Here is a 23,105-nt window from a genome sequence, read left to right on the forward strand (position 1 = left end):
AACATTTTTCTCAGATTTTATACATAACATGCAAAATTTCCAGCATGTTGTATTTTTCTAGTGTAACAAAGGGATTTATGTCATGGTCTGAATTAATACTCACCAACTGGACTGACGGCCATGATTGGTTTGCTCTCATCACTCATTCGGCTGAACCCAGCATCATTCTGTGCATAGACTCTAAAGGAGTATTCAAGGCCTTCAATGAGCTCCAAAATCCTGTGATCTGTTTCTTTGATCAACATAGTGTTCACCTTTTGCCACATAATGCTATTCTTCTCCTTCTTCTCCACATGATAGCCCTGAATAGGGGTGCCACCATCATAGATAGGTTTCTCCCACTGAATGGTCATACCATCGTTGGTAACATTGTATACAATCGGCTTGCCTGGTGGGCCTGGTGGTCTGAATTGGTGCTTGGCAATAACCATTTGCGAAAGCAGAGGCTCGCTGACACCATACCTGTTTTCAGCACACACTCTAAACTGGTATTGGACACCTTTGATAAGGTTGGAGACTTTGAATTGAGTATCCTGTACACTGGAGGAGGCCATCTTCCAGTCATTTTGGGAGGTATCACGTTTCTCCACGGTGTAGCAAGTTATGTCTCCACCACCATAGTCATTTGGTTCATCCCATGAGATCATAATGCTTTCTGCTCTCACTTCGTCCAGTCGGATAGGTCCAACAGGCTTTGATGGTGGTCCCAGTGTGATGACATGGATGTGGAAGGATTTCCTGTTCACTTTGTTGTCAAGGGTTAAGGTGTATTTGCCCTCATTCTCCTTCTTCACATTCTTAATCATTAGGGTGGCTTTGTTTTCTGTTGTCTTGAAGCGTACTTGATCACTCTCTTTAAGCGGCAGGCTGTCCTTCATCCAAAGAACAGAAGGTCTGGGTTTGCCTTTGTATGGCAGTTCAATGTGCACATTGTGACCCAGGCGAATGCTGATGCTACCATGTGGATATTCTGTAAGGTCTGCCTCTGGTGTAATAATGTAGTCAATGACCTTGATAGGTCCAATTTCAACAAAATCTCCATGTCCTTTCTCATTCCTGGCAGCAACTCTAAAGAACATGTTCGAGTGCTCCTTCAGTTTCTTTACCTCAAACTCACACTGTCTGCTTGTTCCTCCTAATGACCAATCTTCATTCTTGACCTTCTTCTCAATAATGTAGTCAGAGATTATACTACCACCATCGTAATCTGGTTTAAGCCACTGGAGAGTGATGGAGGTCTTTGATGAATCTTTCATTGAAACCTCCTTGACTGGGCCTGGAGTTTCTGTAGCCTTAACAGGTTCATGTGTTTCACATGGATCACCGATACCATTCTCATTCTCTGCTAAGACACGGAAGAAGAAGGATGTCTTTTCAGAAAGATCTTCAATGGTGTATGTTGTGTCTGTGCATTTGTTTGTCACCATAGAGTATGATCTCTTGGATGAGTCTCTCTTCTCCACAACATAGTTAGTAATCTCTGCACCGCCATCAAGAAGTGGGGCCTCCCAGCAGAGAGTCACCTTTCCACGGGTCACCTCCTTCAGGACCAGGTTCCTGCACTGAGCTGGGGTGTCTTGGACTTTGACAGACAGAGTCACTGTCTTGGGCTCACCCACACCATTCTCTATCTTTACTGTATATTTTCCAGTATCAAGCTTGGTCACCTCACGCATAACAAGGACTGTGCTTGTGTCTGAATGGTGGAATTCATATTTGGGATCGTGGTCAATGCATTCTTCTCCCTTGCTCCAAGAGGCAGTGGGCGCAGGTCTGCCCTTCAATGGAACAGACAGCTCAACATCCTTGCCGGCCTTCACAATGTAGTGAGTTCTCATGGCAACATCAGAGTCAATCTGGGCCTCCTCTGGGAAGGGAGTATATAGAAGGTCATACAGGGGAAACTATATGTGGGCAACATGAATACAAAACAAGAAACACATGCTGTACACTGAAGACACGATTTATTTTATTTTCAATAAGTAATGAATTTACCCAGGATGTCCTTAGCCTGCACTGGTTCAGTCATCTCCAGAGGCTCTCCGCGACCAGCACAATTGACAGCAGAGACTCTGAAGAAGTAGTTAACATTTGGTTTTAAATTGTGGACAACATATTCTGTTGTTTTAACCTCTCCTTTGGAGGTAATCATAGCCCATTCTTTTTCTCCCTCCACAAGCTTTTCCACCATGTAACTTGTGACCTCACTTCCTCCATCCCATTCTGGCTTGGACCAGCCCAAAGTGATGGAAGTCTTGGTAGAGTCCACCACCTTTAACTTGCAAGGCTCATCTGGTGGATCTGTAAGTACCATGTATTTGTTAAGTGGAGTGTAGATTAGTAATCATTACTTTTGTGGTAAATCTGTGAATCTAAGTGTACTTACCAACTGGGTCAGCAGCCTTATAATAGTCTGATGCATCAGAAAACGGTCCCTCTCCGGCCTTGTTAATGGCACACACACGATACTGGTATTCATTTCCTTCTGTCAAGTGATAAACTGTCTGTTTGGCGTCAGTGACAGGCTCTTTATAAACTCTGATCCAGCGCAAGCTCTTCTTGTCTCGTCTCTCCAGGTAGTAGCCTGTCACTGCACTGCCTCCATCCACACCTGGTTTGCCCCATTCCACCACCATAGTGGACTTTGTAATGGTGGTCACCTCAGGGGTATGAGGCTGCCCAGGAGTGACTTTAAGAACAGACAATAGGTATGTTAAGATCACATAACAGTGAAGTTAATGACAAAAAAGCCTGATAAAAATAAAATGTGTTAAAAAGAAGAAGAAACACAGAGGATAGCTGCTGTGGATTCCATGCCACTCTAGTGAAACCTACCAAAGGCATTCTTAGCGATGACAGACTCTGACTCCAGTGGTTCTCCAACTCCATACTTGTTAACACCCATTACACGGAATACATACTCATTTCCACGGACCAGCTTGCCAACAGTAATGTACGTCTGTTCACACCTTTCAGAAACTGTTGACCACACCACTCTACTGGTTTCACGTCTTTCAACAATGTAGTGGGTGACTTTGGAGCCTCCCTGGTCACACTCAGGCACAGGTTCCCAGCTGAACATAATTCTTTCTGCTGTGATGGAGTTGAAGTTAATAATGCCAGCTGGGGGTCCAGGTTTGTCTAAGGAAAGATAAAAAATTAAAATAACATGGATGGATGAGATGATGGAGGCTTTATAGTCTGGATTTAAACTGGTTAGGAATTCAGATGTAAGGAAATGTGAGAATCAATAACTTATAAATACCTAGGATTTCAGTTCTGATGGTTGCAGATGCTGACCCCAGAACATTCTTAATCTTGATCTCATATGAACCTGTGTCATTGCGAGTTGCATCCTTGATCAGAACAGCAGAAGAGTCCGTTGTGCTTTCAGCAGACACAGTGGAGGTTGTTATTAGCTCCTTTCCATTCTTGAGCCACTCAATCGTTGGTAGAGGCTTGGCAATAATTCCTACTCTGAGCTTAACTGTAGCTCCAGCTTTGTACTGAACTACATCCAGGTACTCTGGAGGAAGGTCTATAGCTGGGGCACCTGTGACGAGAAACATTTATACAAGTGTATAAATAAAATTATTACAAGTAATTAATAAATGTCCATATAATTTTGGATTATATGCTCACCACATGCATCAACACAAGTCACTGGTCCAGCAATGAGAGATGGATTGCTGACAGACCCAACTGCATTCTTAGCATAAACTCTGAACTCATAAGACTCATCCTGGGTCAGTCCAGATACAGTGAAACCCATCTCAATGATGTTTGTAAAGTTGGCCTTCACCCATCTGCCGCTGGGTGCCTCCCTCCTTTCTACACTGTAACCAGTAATCTTACTGCCACCATCATATGGAGGCCTCTGCCAGGCCAGACTGACCGAGTTCTTCGTGACTTCGGTGACATGAACATTTGCCGGGGGTTCTGTGTTATTAAAGTGAGAAAGATCAAAGTTTAATAAAGTAACTGCAAAGATTTTCAGTTGTAAGCTCATATAATTAAGGCATAAAACTGCAAAAATTAAATACTTAAAATACTGACCACAGGCATCAATAGCAAGCACTTCTTCTGATGTTTTGCTCATTTTTCCAATACCAGCAGAATTTTCAGCTGCCACCTTGAATTCATAGATAAGACCAGGGCAGATGTTTGTGACACGCCACTGGTCTCCTGGGATTGGGGTCTTATTGATTTTCTGCCAAAGGATGCTGGTCCTCTCTTTCATCTGGAGATGGTATCCAACTACAGGGTTTCCACCATCATTGACTGGCTCATTCCAGCAGACTGTGAGACTCTCTCTAGATACATAGCTAACCCAAGGTGTGGATGGAGGTCCAGGCACAGCTGTTACAGAACACACTCTTGTTAGAATACATTAACAAAGATGCCTTGTTCATAAAACAGAAGAATTGGAATTGAAGATACAGGATAAAGTGGCTTACTGTATGGAAGCTTTATCATGACCGGCTTGCTGTCAATATGATCACTGATGCCATAACGATTCTCAGCCTTAATTCTGAACTGGTACTCCTCTCCTTTAGTCAGCTTAGTCACCTTGATCTCACTTCTGGCAATGGTAGTCGACACCTCTACCCAGGCAGGAGTGCTGGTTTCACGTTTAAGAACAACATAATTCGTAACAGGACTGCCACCATCGTACTCTGGAGGAGTCCATTTCAGACACACTGTGGTCTCTCCAACTTCTCCAATCTGAACTGGACCAACAGGAGGTCCAGGTCTGTCCAGCACAACGAAGATAATGAAAATCTTGGTAGTACCTCCTGCATTTGAGGCTGTGATTTCATATTTGCCAGCATCCACTGAAACACTTTCATTTAGGGTGATGATTAAACTATCTGGAGTTACTTCTGTCAGCAGCCTCTTGGATCCCTTAATGACAATATTGTTCTTGGAAACAGTGACCTTTGGCATGGGCCTGCCAGTTAATGGAATCTCAAAGGTCAGATTGGATCCTGCTCTTACATAAACTGTATTCTTGGGGTAGTTCTTTAGGTCAAACTCTGGAGCCTCTGTTGGAAAAGAAAAATAATAACACAGGACTGTGGTAAGACATGGCAGCTTAGTAAAACAATAATAATGTTTATTATTTCGGAAATACCATAGCTTTTAAAAACTTGCCCATTTATATAAATTAGGATTATTATAATTATTATAATTAGGATTAATTATACATAGACATAGCATGTCAGAAATGTACATTATGTAATATGTGTAATCTGAAAAGTTTAAAGTAAAGACAGCAACAATACCGTGTATTTCCTTGACAATAACTGGAACGATCATCTCCTTGGGTTCACTAAGTCCAGCATGGTTCTCAGCACGGACTCTGAAAAAGTACTCAGCACCTTCCCTAAGGCTCTTGATTGTGTGAGTCAAGATCCTCACAGTGGCACATTTCACCCATTTGGTCTGTCCTTTCTCCAGGGCATCAATAAGATAACCAGTGACTCTGCTTCCGCCATCATATTCTGGTCTGGTCCAGGCAATAGTAACACTGTCCTTGGTAACATTTGCAACTCCAAGTTTCATAGGTGGACTTGGTACCTCTATAACAGACAGCAGGACAATTTTATTAAGTCCATAATATTGATTTATGATGTTTTTAAAGAAAAAACCTTTACAAATATAAGCACTCAGTGCATATGTTACCTGTGATCTTTGTCCCAGCCTTAGCGTCCTGAGGGACACCCACTCCATACTCATTTTCTCCAATAACTCTGAAATAATAGATAGCTCCCTCCTGTAGGTCTTCCACCTTGTAAGTCAGAGTGTGGCAGTTGCCAGTCACAGACACCCAGGCTTTCTTACTGGCCTCACGTTTTTCAACATGGTAGGCCTTTACTGCATCACCACCATCATTCTCTGGAGGATCCCAAGTGAGGGTTGCAGAATCCCTGGTCACTGAAGTTACTTTAACGTTCACTGGGGGTCCTGGAGAGTCAAGTACTTTGACAACCACAGGCAACGTTGCTTTTCCTAGTGGTGATTCAATTGTGACAGTGTATTCTCCAGAGTCATTTCTAGTTGACTTCTCAATAGTCAATGAAGTGCTGGATTCTGTTGATTCAATGGTTCCTCTGACTTTCAGATCAACACCCTCCTTAGCCCATGTCACTGATGGCAAAGGGTTTCCCTTGAATGGCACATTAAGAGTAAATGCTGTACCATGCTTAACAGAGAGCACTTTACGCATCTCAATGTCAACATCAAATGATGGTTCTGCAGTTCTGTCCTTTGCGGCAGATGGATTTGAATATGGACTACGCACACTGCTGCCAACTTTATTGATTGCTTTAACACAGAATTCATATTCTGCATCTGTCTTCAATCCAGTGATGGTGAATTCTAAGCTCTTTGTAAGAGGGATGGCCTCAACCCATCTTGCTAGTTCTTCAGGTGACTCAAGTACCTCCTCTTCCTCCTCATATTCTTCTTCTTCCTCTGGTTTCTGGATGTAGTCTCTGTATTCTACACTGTATCCAAGGATAGGAGCACCACCATCATCTGTTGGTGGTTTCCAGACAATAGACACGGTGTCTTTGGTTGAATTCACAATCTTTGGCTTGGTTGGACGAGAAGGAATGACCAGAGGATCTACTGCTCTGAATGTTGCAGATGGTTCACTCGGTGGACTCAAACCAGCTGCATTTTCAGCATAAACTCGGAAGTCATATTCACAACCCTTGCGGAGTTTAGTTACTACTGTGGTAAATTCAGGAACTGGATCTCTGTTCACACGGACCCAACGCATGCTTGTTTTCTCACGCCGCTCAATCACATATCCAGTAATGGGACTGCCTCCATCATTGGCTGGCTTGCACCAGGTGAGGGTCATTGAGTCTCCAGTTATAGTAGTGACATCAACACTAGCTGGAGCAGTGGCAAAGGTGTATGGATTTGTAACCTTTATAACATCACTCTCCAGAGCTTCACCAACACCATGCTTGTTAATAGCAAGAACCCTAAAGATATAGTCATTGTCCTTGAGCAGACCTGTGACTTTAAAGAATGTTTTTGTGACATCTGCCTTCACCAGTGTCCATGACAGCCGACTGGTCTCACGTTTTTCAACAACATAATGAGTGATGTCTGCACCACCAGATTCCTGAGGTGGACCCCAAGACAGAGTGCACTCTGCTGCTGTGATACCTGTAATCTGAAGTGGTCCTGCTGAGGGTCCTGGCCTATCTAGAATCACACAGTTTATTGGCATGGTAACTGTTCCACCAATATTTTGTAAAGTCAGGGCATACTGTCCAGAATCTCTTCTGATACAATCCTTCATAGTGAGACACGTGCTGGTGTCTGTTGAAACAATTTGAATTCTAGCTCTTAGCTCGATTTCTTTGCCATTCTTGGTCCATGAAATGACAGGAGCAGGACGTCCCGCAAGATCCGCATTAATCTTTAGAGTTTCTCCGGCTTTCACAAACACGGTCTCTCTGAACTTCACATCAATCATGATGCGTGGTGGCTCCACATCATCTTTAATAGTGATGGGACCAGTATTGTCTGATGGTATACTAAACAGTCCAGCTGCATTCTTTGCAATGACACGGAAATCATACTGGCTGTTCTCTGTAAGGCCTGTCACATCATAATGGGTCTCAGGTACATTAGTGAAGTTGCACCTTGTCCATCGTCCTTCTGGAAGGTCTCTGCGTTCAATTGTGTAACCAGAAACCTTTGCTCCACCATCATATTCTGGTTTTTCCCAAGATAAGGAGACTGATGTTCTGGTGATTGCAATGATAATGGGTTTACCTGGAGGGTCACATGGATCTCTTGCTGCTACGGCTTCACAAGCCTTGCTACATTTACCAATACCGGCAATATTTTCAGCATATACACGGTATTCATACATCATGCCCTCTTCAATTCCAGTGACTTTGTACTCTGTATCTTTGATCATTCCTCTGTTCATCTTTGTCCAAAGAATGCTAGAACGCTCCTTCCTCTCCAGGTGGTAGCCCAGAACAGGACTACCACCATCACTAACTGGCTCATTCCAAGTCACCAGCATATAAGACTTGGTGGCCAGTTTCACTATGGGTGTAGAAGGAGGTCCGGGCTGTTTAAAATTGTACTGAGCAGTGATTCCAGGTGAATCCAGATAACTACTCTTTCCATAGCGGTTAACAGCATAAATACGAAACTGATACTCTGCTCCATGTGTAAGGCGGCCAGCTTTGAAAGCTGTTCTAGCAACATTACTTGCTATCATCTGCCATTCCTGTGTGTTTGTGTCTCTCTTCTCCACAATGTAGTTGCTGATGGAGCAGCCACCATCATATTCTGGTGGGGACCAGGAAAGGGAGATGCTGTCTGAAGTCACTGCATCCACCTTAATTCCTTTAGGTGGACCTGGCTTATCAAGGACAATGACTCCAATATCTGCTGTAACAGTTCCTGCTGTGTTTGCCAAAGTCATTTCATACTTCCCAACATGTTCCTTCTTAGCCTCTTTGATAATGATTTTGGATGAGGCTGCAGTGTTTAAGATAGAAACTGATGTGGTTTGCTTCAAAGGAAGGCCATCCTTCTTCCAGGACACAGCGGGCTTTGGTCTGCCTCTTATTGGAACCTCAAAAGTGAGGTCACCTCCAGCCTTCACAGTGTATGTGGTAAACAGCAAGTTGATAGATGGTTCAATAGCAACATCCTTTGCAACCACAGGTAAGCCAAGATCCTTTGGCTCACTCTTCCCCTTCTCATTGATTGCAACAACTCTGAATAAATAAGCTTCATTTGGAGTTAAATTAGGAATAGTTGCTTCCGGTACCTTAACTGTACATGCTGTGCCCCATTTATCCCCACTCTTAGGCTTAAATTCTACATTGTAGCACATTACTTTGCATCCACCATCATGAGCAGGTTTCTCCCAAGCCAGTGACACACTAGTCTTGGTCAAATCTACAAGGGTAACCTTGCTTGGTGGCAAAGGTACCTCAGCTACCTTTACTTCTTTGGTTTCGACCATCTGGCCTTGGCCATATTCATTAACAGCACAGATTCTGAAGTAGAAAATTCCACCTTCTGGCAGGTCTTCTACCTTAAATGAGTTTGCTGTACAGTTGCTGGTGACAGCAGCATAGGCCTTCCTAACAGACTCTCTCTTCTCTATGATGTAGTTTGTGATTTTAGAGCCACCATCAGTAAGTGGAGTATCCCAGGCAAGAGTCACTGAATCCTTCTTTAGCTCCTTCACGGTAAAGTTTTGTGGTGCACTTGGTGTATCCAAAATTCTCACTGCAACAATTGCAGATTTTTTCCCACTACTGTTTTCTAGTGTTAGTGAGTATTTGCCACTGTCAAAGCGATTAACATTGTCAATGACAAGCATGGTGAATGAACGAGTAGTATCAATTACAGCACGCTCTGTAAGGGTACTGTCAACTTTCTCCCATTTTACAGCAGGCTCAGGTCTTCCTCTGATGGTGACAAAGAGGCGTAGAGTCCCACCAGCACGGACAGATAGAACCTTTCTGAGTTCAGCATCAAGTTCTATCTCTGGTGCTTCTGCCCTGTCAGAAGTAACCACTGTGCCATGGACATTAGCAGCCTCCCCCACTCCTTCTGAATTTATTGCATAGACACGGAACTGGTACTCTCCACCCTCCTTCAAGTCTGTTATAGTTAATTTGGTGGCTTGAATGCCACTGGGTGGAGTGAACATTGTCCATTCTTTTTCAACTGGTGCTTCTACTGCTGGTGCTATCTCCGCCTCCTCTGTTGACTCAGGTACCGGTGTATACTCCCTCATTTCAACAATGTATCCCTTGATATAAGCACCGCCATCAAAGTCAGGTTTGCCCCAAGACAGAGAGACAGAGGACTTTGTGTAGTCTGTTACTTTAGGATGGTGCGGAGGCCCAGGTGGTCTTATGGCATCACATGCCCTGTAGAACAGGGACAGCTCACTGAAATCTCCCATTCCAACCTCATTCTCAGCAGCAACACGGAACTCATAGAAGTGATCTGTGCTCAGACCTGTGACTTTAAACTGAGCGTCTGTAAGCTTTTGTCTGTTGCATTTTGTCCACCGTACACTGTCTTTGTCACGTTTTTCAAGATGGTAGCCTTCAATTTCAGCTCCACCAGTCTGTTCAGGAGCTGTCCACGACAAAACTATAGAGTCCTTTGTGATCAGACTGGCTTCTGGAGTTCCAGGAGCGCTAGGAGGCTTGTAAGGATTGCGTGCAATAATGGGTTCACTTTCCAGATAGTCACCAATGCCATATTTATTCACTGCTCTGACTCTGAAAATGTATTCATCTCCAGGAAGCAAATTTGTTACTTTATGGTACAGACCCTTGATGTCTGATGCAGCCACGGTCCAGGACAACCTGCTAGTCTCTCTCTTCTCCAGCACATAGTGAGTGATACTGGCTCCGCCATCTAGAGCTGGCTCAGACCAGGCAAGAATGCACCTGTCGGCCATGACTCCAGTAATCTTCATGGGTCCAGTGGGTGGACCTGGTTTATCAAGGACTTTAACTGTGATAGGGAACACTTTTGTACCACCCAGATTTTTGAGGATGAGGTCATAGTGGCCACTATCAAGCTTGGTTACATCCTTAATCGTCATTGCTGCACGTTTCTGTGTAGTTTTCACTTCGATGCGCAAAGCTTTGTCCATTTCCTTGCCCTCTTTCAGCCAGAGCACCTCAGGAATTGGTTTTCCATAGATGTCTGCATCCAGAAGCAGATTTTCTCCAGCATTTACAACAATAACATCTTTGTATTTAGGATCCATTGAGGCCCTTGGTGGTTCAATTTCATCAGTAGCAGTAATAGGTCCAGAGCTGTCAGATGGCTCGCTAAAGATGCCAGCTGCATTTCTTGCAATAACTCTAAATTCATATTGCTCATTTTCTGTTAGACCAGTGACAGTGTACTCAGTCTCAACTATATTGGTAAAGTTAGCTCTTACCCAGCGTCCATCAGGAGAGGCGAGGTCTTTCCTTTCCACAATATATCCATTCACTTTGCTACCACCATCATACTGAGGCTTAGTCCACTGAATCCTGATCTGGTTCTTAGAAATAGATACAGCTTCTGGGGTACCAGGAGGATCACATGGGTCGCGAGCAACAAAGGACTCGGATACTTTACTGCATCGGCCAATGCCAACAATATTTTCAGCATAAACTCTAAATTCATATCCAATACCCTCCTCAAGGTTAACGATCTTGAATTGTGTGTCTGTAATGAGAGTCTTGTTCAGTTTGCTCCATAGAATGCTGCTTCTTTCCTTGCTTTCCAAATGGTAGCCAATAACTGCACTTCCACCATCATTGACTGGCTCATTCCATTCAATGATCATCATTTCTTTAGTTGCATATTTCACATGTGGTGTTCCTGGAGGACCCGGTGGTTTGAATGGATATTGCACCACAATGGCCTTGGAATCCAGAGGCGCACCCTTTCCATATCTATTTTCAGCTATGATTCTGAACTGATATTCTGAACCTGTCTTCAGCTTGCTGACCTTAAAAGCTGTTCTAGCTAGCTGAGTGGTGACTGTTTGCCATGTTGTACTGGTTGTGTCTCTCTTTTCTACTATGTAATTCTTTACTTGGCATCCACCGGTGTACTCTGGGGGGTCCCAGGAGAGGTGGACAAAGGTGTTGCTCACTTCAACAATCTTGACTGGCCCTTTTGGTGGACCAGGCTTGTCGAGGATAATGACAGATACATCCTCTGCGGTTGTTCCAGTGGTGTTGGCTGCTGTAATTGTGTATTTGCCAAAGTCCTCCTTGCATGCCTCAGTAATTTCTATTCCCGTTGTTGTTTTAGTGGATATTATATTCATTCTTGATGTCACCTTCAAAGGCTGACCATCCTTGGCCCAGGTGACTTTAGGTTTTGGCTTGCCAAGAACAGGAAAATCTAACTTTAGATCCTTTCCAGCTAATACACTGTAAGTGTTGAATGGAATTTTGATGCTGGGCTCCATGGTCATGTCAGTGGCAATCACAGGTGCAGCAAGTGCTTTTGGCTCACTCTTTCCCTTTTCATTGTAAGCAATGATGCGGAATAGGTATTCTGTTCCAGCTGTAAGGCCTGTGACAGTACCTTCACATGTTTTTGTATTTGTTGCAACTCCCCACTTATCTGTACCCTTAGGTTGCATCTCAATTAGATAGCCAGCAATTCTGCTCCCTCCATCCTGCTCAGGTTTCTCCCAGGCCAGTGAGACACTGGATTTAGTGACATCATTGAGGAAGATCTTTCCAACAGGCAGTGGTACTTCAGAGGCCTTGGAGGCAGTCTTTGTTTCCACAGCCGGCCCAATTCCATATTCATTCTCAGCCATGACTCTAAAGTAGTACATAGCACCTTCAATCAAGTTCTCAACTTTGAATGTTGTTTTGGTGCATTTTGTGGACACATTTGCATATGCCTTTCTTGTTGATTCACGTTTGTCAATGACATAGTTCTTGATTTTGGCACCTCCATCAATCAATGGAGCATCCCAAGCAAGAGTGACAGAGTCCTTTCTGATTTCTTTAACAACAAGGTTCTGTGGGGCCCCAGGGGCATCCAGAATTTTAACTGAAATAACCTCAGACACAGTGCCACTGCTGTTAGTCAGTGTGAGGGTGTATTTTCCTGAGTCACTTCTGTCACATGAGTCAATAGACAACTGTGTGAAATTATGAGCTTTCTCGACCACTGGTTTTTCAGTCAGGTTTCCATCATCCTTAGTCCACTTTATCTCAGGTGTTGGTCTGCCCTTAAATGGAATATTGATTCTAACAGAGCCGCCTGCTTTCAGTACAATGCCCTTCCTCAGCTCAGAGTCAAGGTGGATCTCAGGTGGTTCGACCCTTTCTTCAGGCTTAGCTGTTCCAGACAGAACTGCCGGCTCGCCAACTCCCAATTTGTTCAGAGCACACACTTGAATCTTGTACTCCTGACCCTCAGTAAGCTTTGTAATTTCATATTTGTTGACACGCAGGCCAGTTGGAGGAGTGACCATGGTCCATTCTTCCTCTTCAGCCTTGCAGACTTCAACAATATATCCTTGAATGACACTGCCACCATCAGACAGAGGTTTACCCCATGACACAGTAATAGAAGTCTTTGTTGAGTCAATCACATGCACATATCCTGGGGCTCCAGGTTTGTACTTGGGATCACAGGCCTTGTAGTATGAACTTGCAAGGCTTGGCTCTCCCACTCCAACTATGTTCTCAGCAGCCACTCGGAATTCATACTCATGGCCTGTGGTCAGGCCTGTAACTCTAAATGAGAGATCAGTGACCTTCTGTCTGTTGCATCTGGTCCATTTGATCCCGGTTCTATCCTTTTTCTCAATTATGTAATTTGTAATTTCACTGCCACCATCAGTCTCAGGGGCAGACCAAGAGATGGTCATACCATCATGGGCAATGTTAGATACATCCTCAATGTGAGGTGGACCAGGGAGAACAAATGGAGTTTTCATTATTACTGCACCAGACTCCAGTGGCTCACTTACACCATGACTATTAACTGCCATTACACGGAACATATACTCGTCACCTTCCAGTAATTTGGTAACTTTGTAGCATGTGGTGCCACAGTTGCTAGAAACAACAGTCCAAGCTAGACGACTTGTCTCCCTTCTTTCAATGATGTAATGTGTAATAGGACTACCTCCATCATGTAGAGGGGGGTGCCATACCAGTGTGCATCTATCTTCAGCGACTCCAGTGACATGGAGTGGTCCTTCACATGGGCTAGGTTTATCCAGTACTAAAACCTTAAATTGAACAGTCTCACTACCGGCTTCATTTTTCAGCTGGAGTGTATAAGTTCCACCATCAACTCTAATGGAGTCTTTAATGACAATCATTGCATGGTTTTCTGTGTTTCTGATCTCTAGTCGAAGTGTGTTTTCAACTGGTTTGTCATCTTTGAACCACTGGATTGTTGGCAGCGGCTTGCCACGTACATCAGCATCTAGCTTGAATGTCTCTCCAGCATTGACAATAATGGTCTTGGTGAATGCAGGATCAATGGAGAATTTGGGTGCCTCCACAGCATCACTTGCAGTTATAGGTCCACTGTTATATGATGGTTTGCTGACAGTGCCAACAGCATTTTTAGCAATGACTCTAAAGTCATACTGTGCATTTTCAGTCAGACCAGTCACTGTAAACTGGGTCTCAATCACATTAGTAAAATTTGCCTTTACCCACCTGCCCTCGGGCAGATCACGCTTTTCCACAATATAGCCAGTGATATTGCTTCCACCATCATATTCTGGTTTAGTCCACTGAATGACAATGGTGTCTTTGGTCACATGGATGGCCTCTGGTATTCCAGGAGGATCACATGGATCACGGGCAACACATCCCTCTGAGACTTTGCTGCTCCTTCCAATTCCAACAATATTTTCAGCATAAACCCTGTATTCATATTCAACACCCTCCTCCAAGGGGTAACTCTTGAAACTTGTCTCGTGGATGAGAGTCTTGTTGATCTTGACCCAGAGAATACTATTCCTCTCTTTCCTTTCAAGATGGTAGCCAAGAACAGGACTGCCTCCATCTGTGACAGGTTCATGCCACTCAACAATTTGGTGGTCCCTAGAGAGAGAAGAGATGAAAGGAGTGCCTGGAGGGCCTGGCTCTCTGTATGGGTACTGAGCAACTACAGCAGATGAATCCAGACCATGGCTTTTACCATAACGGTTCTGGGCAATGATCCTGAACTGGTACTCAGCTCCAGTCTTTAGTCTAGGTACTTTTATGGTGGTTCTGGCCCAGTTGATACTAACATTCTCCCATGTTGTAGTAGTCGTATCTCTTTTCTGTACAACGTAGTTTGAAATTTGGCATCCACCATTGTGTTTTGGTGGGTCCCATGATATAGTGACACTCTGTGTTGTGATTTCATCAAATCTCACAGGGCCACATGGAGGGCCAGGTTTGTCAAGTACAATGACTTCAATTGTTGTGTCCTTCTTTCCAGCTGAGTTGGCAACATTTATGCTGTACATACCACCATCATCGCCTGCTGCCTCTTTTATGCTTAGTGTTGTATGTGTTGGTGTATTGACAATATGGACTCTTGTAGTAAACTTCAACGGAGCGCCATCTTTAGTCCATGTGATGGTAGGTTTAGGACGTCCAAAGATAGGAATGTCAATGTTAATGTCTTTGCCCACATGAACACTGTAGCTGCTGAATTCTGGACGGACATCTGGCTCAAAGACCAAGTTTTTGGTCATCACTGGCCCGGAAAGGACTTTGGGATCACTCTTCCCTTTATCATTGACAGCTGTAATTCTGAAAAGATACTCCTCTCCTGGGTTCAAATTGGAGACTGTTGCTTCCATTGTCTTAAAAGTGTTTACAGCAGACCATTTCTCTTGACCCTTCAGCTGCACCTCAAGCAAGTACTGCATGATCCTGCTACCACCATCATACTCTGGCCTCTCCCAGGCCAGAGAGATGCTTGTTTTTGTCTGATCTGTAACAATTAAACTCTTTGGAGCCTGGGGCACTTCTGAGACCTTAAGAGGATCAACAGTTACTGCAGGCAGACCAACACCATAAGCATTCTCTGCAAGTACACGGAAGTAGTAACTGCAGCCCTCCTGGAGTGGTTCGATCTGCCATGAAAGAGCATGACAATTTGTGACAACAGCTGCAAATGTTTTGCGTGTGCTTTCTCTTTTTTCAACAATGTAGTTTTTGATCTTGGATCCACCATCCAACAGAGGTGGTTCCCATTCCAATGTTACTGACTGGTTTGTAATTTCTTTCACTTTAAGATTAACAGGAGCACTAGGTGTGTCAAGGACGCGGACAACAACCAATGCAGATTTGGTTCCACTGGAATTCTCTGCAGAGACTGTGTATTTTCCACTGTCATTTCTGCTCATTTTATCAATCACAAGCAATGTATAACTGCTGGTTATCTCAACCTGAGCACTCTCTTTAAGGGGAGCTTCATCTTTGTCCCACTTTATAGTAGGTGTGGGCCTGCCTTTGATAGGAATGAAGAGTCTTAGGGACGCACCAGCTTTAATGGTAACAATTTTTCTTAGTTCTGGGTCAATGTCAAGGTCTGGCTCATCTGCTCTGTCCGTAGCAACAACAATTCCAGCAACATCAGCATGCTCACCAACTCCTACTTTGTTGATTGCATATACTCTAAACTTGTATGCCTGGTTTTCTTTCAGATTTGCAACTTCAAACTTAGTCTTCTTAACACCTGTAGCTGGTGTGCACATTATCCATTCTTCAACAACTGTGTCTGTGGCAGCTCCTTCAGCAGCAGGTGCTTCAGCAGTAGTAGTGCAGCACTCAACAATGTATCCCTGAATCTCACAGCCTCCATCAGAAATGGGTTTTCCCCATGACAGGAATACTGATGTTCTTGTAGTGTCTGTAACTCTTGGGTTATGTGGTGGGCCAGGCCTAAAGATAGGATCAAGAGCTTTGTAGAAAACAGTTGGGGAGCTTGGCTCACCAACACCAACAGAATTCTCAGCTGCAACTCTGAATTCATAATTGTGGCTTTCCAAAAGTCCTTTGACCTTAAAACTCAAATCAGTGACTGTTTGCCTATTGCACCTAGTCCATCTTACGCCTTCTTTGTCATGCTTCTCAATTATGTATCCAGTTACAGGACTGCCACCATCTTCAGAAGGAGCCTCCCAGGTAAGCACCATTGAATCCTTTTTAATATTTGAAACTTCTAAGTTCTTGGGCGATCCAGGTAGCATGTATGGATCCTTGATTATGACAGCAGGAGATTCAAGTGGTGCGCCTACTCCAAATTGGTTGACAGCACGGACTCTGAAGATGTACTCATTTCCCTCCAGGAGCTTAGTAACTTTTAGACAAATGTTCTCCACTTTTTGTTCAACTACAGTCCAGATTAGTCTGCTTGTCTCTCTTCTCTCCACAATGTAGTGACAGATCTTGCTGCCACCATCCTGCAATGGTGGTTTCCATGCAAGGCAGCATCTGTCTTTGGTTATTCCTGTGACAACAAGAGGCCCTTGTGGTTCTCCAGGTTTATCTAGAACAACAACATTGACCTGTACAGTCTTTTCTCCTCCAGGATTTTTCAGTAGCAAAATGTATTGCCCTCCATCAGACAGTTTAGCTTCTTTGACAGATATAAAAGCTTTGGTGGGTGTGTTCTTGATTTCCCTGTGAATTGTGTTGCCTAGTTCCTGCTCTCCCTTCATCCAGTGGATAGAGGGCAGTGGTTTTCCATGAACATCTGCATCAATTTTGAAGTTGTCGCCAGCACTGACCACAATATTCTGTGTATACTCTGGGTCAATGCTTATGCGCGGTGGCTCAATCTCATCTCTGGCAGTAATTGGACCAGTGCTGTAAGAAGGAATACTGAAAACACCAGCAGCATTTCTGGCAATGACACGAAACTCATACTGATTGCCCTCCACAAGTCCACTTGCTAAATATTCCGTCTCAATTACATTAGTAAAATTAGCCTTCAACCAACGACCCTCTGGAAGCTCCTTCTTTTCCACAATGTAGCCTGTAACCTTTGCACCACCATCATACTCAGGTTTGGTCCAAACAATAGTCACTGAGTCCTTAGTAATCTTTATTGCCTCTGGGGTGCCAGGTGGATCACAAGGATCTCTAGCAATATAGCCCTCCGACACTTTACTTGCTTTGCCTATTCCAACTATGTTTTCAGCATACACTCTGTATTCATACTCCATTCCTGGTTCTAGACCAGTGGTCTTAAAGGTTTGGTCTGTAATAAGAGATTTGTTTAGTTTGACCCAAAGGATGCTGTTCCTCTCTTTACGTTCAAGGTGGTAGCCCAAGATAGAACTTCCACCATCAATGACAGGTTCATTCCAGGTGACCACCATGCTATCTTTGGTGCAGACTGCAATGGATGGTGTACCTGGAGGGCCTGGGAGTTTATATGGGTATTGAGCCAAAATGCATGGTGATAGAAGAGCTGGACCTTTTCCATATCTGTTTTCTGCAGTAATTCTAAACTGATACTCAGAACCTGTTTTCAGCCTGCCTGCCTTAATTTTGGTCCTTGCTAGGTTGGAAGATACAACCATCCAGGCAGTTGTAGATGTGTCTCTCTTTTCTACAATATAGCTTTTGATGGTGCAACCACCATCATACTCTGGTGGATTCCAGGAGATGGTTACACTGTCAGAAGTGACTTCCTCTACCTTAACTGGACCACCTGGTTGGCCAGGTTTGTCAAGAACAACAATGCCAATATCTGCTTTAGTCTCTCCTGCTGTGTTGGTAAGAGTAATAATGTAGTGTCCAACGTCATCTTTAGTAGCTTCTTTTATAGTGAGGTTCAGCATTGTGTCTGTAGCACCAAAGTTTACTCTGCTAGTTCTCTTAAGAGGGAGACCATCCTTTACCCATGAAACTGTTGCTTTGGGGCGTGCAATATAAGGAACCTCCACTTTCAAGTCTTCTCCTGCCAACACAGTAAATGTGTTGAACAACATTTTGACAGCAGGTGCAATAACAAGGTCTTTTACAATCACAGGGACTCCAATCTGACGTGGATCACTTGTTCCTTTTTCATTTCTTGCAGCAACACGGAACATATATTCTTCACCTGCATTTAGTCCACTAATAGTAGCTTCTGTTTCTTTTACGATCAGTGCTTGGGTCCACTTGTCAGCACCCTTAGGCAGGATCTCAACAACATAACAGCCCACTCTACTGCCACCATCATGCTCTGGCTTCTCCCAGGAGAGAGTGACACTGTTTTTGGTAACATCCTTAAGAGTGATTTTGCCAGGAGGCTGTGGTTTCTCTGACACCTTAACTGATTCACCAGTCTCAATGGGCAAGCCGATGCCATACTCATTCTCCGCTAAAACTCTAAAGTAATAGTTGCATCCTTCCAGGAGCTGGTCAACAGTGAAGGTGGTTTGATAGCAGAGAGCATTGACTGTGGCATATGCTTTTCTTGTAGACTCACGTTTTTCAACAACATAATTCTTAATTTTAACTCCACCATCATTCACTGGTGGATCCCAAGTCAGAGTCACAGCATCCTTTGTCACAGCAGTAATTTTCAGATTCTGTGGGGCACTTGGTGTATCAAGCACTCTGACTTGTACTGTAACTGTCTTGGAGCCAGAGCTGTTCTCAACAGTAAGATTATACTTTCCACTGTCAAATCGGTTGACATTTTCAATTATCAGTGATGTGTATGATGTTGTGCTGTCAATGATTGCCCTCTCAACTGGTTCCCCATCTCCTTTGGTCCATTTTACCTGAGGGGGTGGTCTGCCTCTGATAGGCACAAACAGTCTAAGTGAACAGCAAGCTCTAAGCCTGACAACTGACCGAAGTTCCGCATCCAAATCAATCTCAGGAGGGAGAAGCCTGTCCTCTGCCTTTGGATTACCAGGTACAGATGCTGCCTCTCCAATTCCTTCACTATTGACAGCAGAGATGTGAATCTTGTACTCTTGATTCTCCTTCAGGTTAACAATGGTGAATGAGGTAGCAGGAAGACCTTCCTTGGGTGTCACAATGGTCCATTCCTCTTCTTCCTTCTTTTCAGATGGGATGCATGTTTCTACAATGTAGCCCATTATTTCACAGCCACCATCAAATGCAGGTTTGTTCCAAGCCACAGTAATTGAAGACTTGGTTGTATCCAAGATTCTGGGGTTGCATGGAGCTTCAGGCTTGTATAGTCCATCAGTAGCCTTGTAGAATGGACTAGACACACTTGGTACACTCAATCCGGCAGCATTCTCAGCAATAATTCTGAATTCATATTCATGTCCAACAACAAGACCTGTTGCCTTGAACTGCAGATCTTTGACTTTCCTCTTGTTACACTTGACCCAACGGAGGCCCATTCTATCTTTTCTTTCAATATGGTAGGTGGTGATGGGAGTTCCACCATCACTCTTAGGTGCTTGCCACATGACAACCATTGAGTCTTTAGTGATAGCTGTCACCTCAGCATTCTCAGGAGGATCTGGAATCACATATGGGTTGTCTGCAATAGTGGGTTGTGATTCAAGCGATTCGCCAATTCCATATTTGTTCACTGCCATTACTCTAAAAATGTATTCGTTTCCTTTGAGCAGCTTAGTAACCTTGTATTGTGTATCTTGGAGGTCTGAAACAACACTGGTCCAAACCAGTCTGCTTGATTCACGCTTCTCAATCACATATCCTTCAATCTTGGAACCACCATCATCTGCAGGTGGAGCCCAGGAGAGTGCACAGTTCTCAGCTGTGACATCAGTTACCTTAAGAGGTCCAACTGGTGGTCCTGGTCTGTCAAGCACTTTAACATTAAAAATGTGCTTTGCAAATCCACCAACATTAGTGGCAGTCAAAATGAATTCACCTCCATCTGGCCTTATAGAGTCCTTGTTGGTTAGAGTAGTTGTCAGTTCAGTGAACCTAACTTCCAGTTTCATTGTATTCTCAACCTCCTTTCCATTTTTGGTCCAAACCATAGATGGTGTTGGTTGACCAGCAATATCAGCTTCAAGCTTGAATGACTCTCCTGCCTTTAGTAGAACAACATCCCTAAAGATGGCATCTACCATAATGCGTGGTTCGATAATGTCATCTTTGCAGATAATAGGATCTGAAGGCTCAGAAGGTATGCTCACTGCACCTGCTGAGTTTCTGGCTATGATACGGAACTCATATGAGGCATCTTGAGTTAGTCCACTAACAGTGAACGTTGTTTCAATTATGTTGGTAAAGTTGGCTCTCATCCAGCGACCAGCAGGCAGTTCTCTCTTCTCCACAATGTAGCCGGTGATTTTGAACCCACCATCATACTCAGGCTTTGTCCACTGAATAGTAATGGCATTCTTGTTGACAGATATTGGCACAGGCTGACCTGGTGGGTCAACAGGGTCCAAGGCCAATATCGGTTCTGAGGCCTTGCTGGGTTTACCAATTCCAGCCATGTTTTCAGCCATGACACGAAACTCATAAGCAACTCCATCTTCAAGTCCAGAGGATTTAAAGATATTTCCTTTTACAAGACCCTTGCTAATCCTATACCACATTATGCTGGTTCTTTCTTTCCTCTCAACATGGTAGCCAATGACTTCATTTCCACCATCATTCACAGGCTCATTCCAGCCAATTGTTATTGAGTTTTTGGTAAATGCAACAACGTTAGGAGTACCTGGAGGACCAGGGACTTTGAATGGATAGGCAGCCACCACTGTCTCTGAAGTAATAGGAGGTCCAACACCATATCTGTTCTTAGCCTTTATTCTGAACTGATACTCTGATCCAGTAGTTAACCGGATGGCTTTAAACATTGTGCGGATGACGGTAGACGACAACTCAGTCCATGTTTGAGAAGTGGTGTCTCGTATTTCAATGACATAGTTGTTGATGGGAACCCCTCCATCATTCTCAGGAGCGTCCCATGAAAAGATACAATAAGTACGAGATATTTCCACAATCTTAACGGGTCCTTTGGGTGGACCAGGTACATCATGAACTTTCAGAGTGATGCTGTCTGTCACAGATCCAACAATGTTCTTTCCTGTCATGGTGTATACACCACTGTCAGCTCTGGTGCACTCACTGATGCTGATAATGACTGTAGCAGCAGTCGTTTCTACATTGGTCCTCTGTGTGAGTTTCAGGGCTGCGCCATCCTTCTGCCAAGAGACAGTTGGTCTAGGACGTCCCATAACTGGAATTTCAACCTTGATATCATCTCCTGCCTTGGCAATAACAGTCTTGTGACAAACTCCACGCAGGTCAAACTCTGGCAAAGAAGTAGAGTCCTTGACAACAATGGGTTTGCTCTCCTTTGGAATACTCCTACCTGAGTGATTGACAGCCATTACATGGAAAATGTACTCCTCATTCTCATTGAGATTCTTCACAGTGAAATCCATGTTCTTGACCGTCGTAATATGAGACCACTGATCAGTTCCCTTCTTCTGGGCTTCCAGGACATATCCTGTAATTCTGCTTCCACCGTCATGCTTAGGTTTGGTCCAAGCCAGGCTGATAGAGTTCTTGGTGATATCAGTAGGAATAATGCTCTCTGGAGAGCTTGGTGTCTGGGATGCACGAATTGGATCAGAAGTTTCAACCGCCTCACCGATACCATACTCATTCTCAGCAGACACTCTGAAATAGTACTCACAACCTTCACCCAGGTCACAAATTCTGACTGAAGTAGTTGGGCACTTTGTAACAACAGTAGCAAAAGCCTTGCGTGTTGATTCTCTTTTCTCAATGATATAGTTTGTGATCTTTGCACCACCATCAATGAGAGGCATTTCCCACTGAAGCGTAATGCTTTCTTTGTCAATCTTGATTGGTTTTAGGTTAAGCGGAGGCCCAGGTGAATCCAGAACTCTCACGTGTATGTCAGCACTCTTCTTTCCAGCTGAGTTTTCGAGGGTAAGCTCATATTTGCCTGCATCAATTCTTGAACTCTCAGGAATGATCAGCATCGTAAATGATTCAGTGCTGTCAATGACTGCACGTGGAACAGGTCCGCCTTCCTTGGTCCAGGTGACAGTAGGTGTAGGACGTCCCTTGATTGGCACAAAAAGGCGAATGGAGCAGCCAGCTCTGACAACAAGAGTTCTTCTGAGCTCAACATCAAGCTCCATTCCAGGTTCAGCTGCATGCTCCACAATCTCAGTGAATTCCTTAGTTTCGGCAGGTTCTCCCACTCCTTTAGCATTCACAGCACTAATTCTGAAGCAGTATTTTGCACCAGTGTCTAGTTCAGGAACAACAAATTCTGTGATCCTAAGTGGAGATGATGGGGTATCCTTAACCCATTCTTCTGTTCCTTCTTTTTTGTGCTCAATGACATATCCAGTAACTTCCAGTCCACCATTATGAAGAGGTTTTCCCCAGTTCAGAGTGGCAGTGGTTTTGGTTGTGTCTGTAACTCTTGGATTGACTGGAGGTCCAGGTGGATCTATAAGATATAAAAGAGGAAATTATTATTATTATAATTAATAAAATAAATCTAGAATTTTACACAAAAAAATCCCAAAGCTGTTGTTATATTGTTGAAATATTATGTCAGAGTCTGGTAGCCTTTTGCTTTTCACATCT

General features: G+C 43.9%; 1 protein-coding gene across 1 annotated transcript in view; it reads right to left on the bottom strand.

Annotated features, from left to right (window-relative positions):
• The window catches only part of LOC147312152 (titin-like), a 175,449-nt gene that overhangs the window by 22,616 nt on the left and 129,728 nt on the right, over positions 1–23,105 (bottom strand). Inside the window, exons 210-219 of the mRNA XM_086267313.1 lie at positions 5,686–22,965; positions 5,286–5,582; positions 4,458–5,045; positions 4,057–4,359; positions 3,643–3,939; positions 3,266–3,553; positions 2,836–3,141; positions 2,387–2,689; positions 1,996–2,301; positions 104–1,867 (exon numbers count right to left, since the gene is read on the bottom strand). Of these exons, the coding sequence (XP_086123439.1) occupies positions 104–1,867; positions 1,996–2,301; positions 2,387–2,689; positions 2,836–3,141; positions 3,266–3,553; positions 3,643–3,939; positions 4,057–4,359; positions 4,458–5,045; positions 5,286–5,582; positions 5,686–22,965 (21,732 nt within the window). The remainder of the gene's footprint in view (positions 1–103; positions 1,868–1,995; positions 2,302–2,386; positions 2,690–2,835; positions 3,142–3,265; positions 3,554–3,642; positions 3,940–4,056; positions 4,360–4,457; positions 5,046–5,285; positions 5,583–5,685; positions 22,966–23,105) is intronic.

The sequence above is a fragment of the Aulonocara sp. 'chitande type north' Nkhata Bay genome, linkage group LG16 (assembly GCF_057382095.1).
Source record: "Aulonocara sp. 'chitande type north' Nkhata Bay isolate Kocher_YH1m ecotype deep benthic linkage group LG16, A_spYH_male_GT1.1, whole genome shotgun sequence".
Classification (NCBI taxonomy): Eukaryota; Metazoa; Chordata; class Actinopteri; order Cichliformes; family Cichlidae; genus Aulonocara; species Aulonocara sp. 'chitande type north' Nkhata Bay.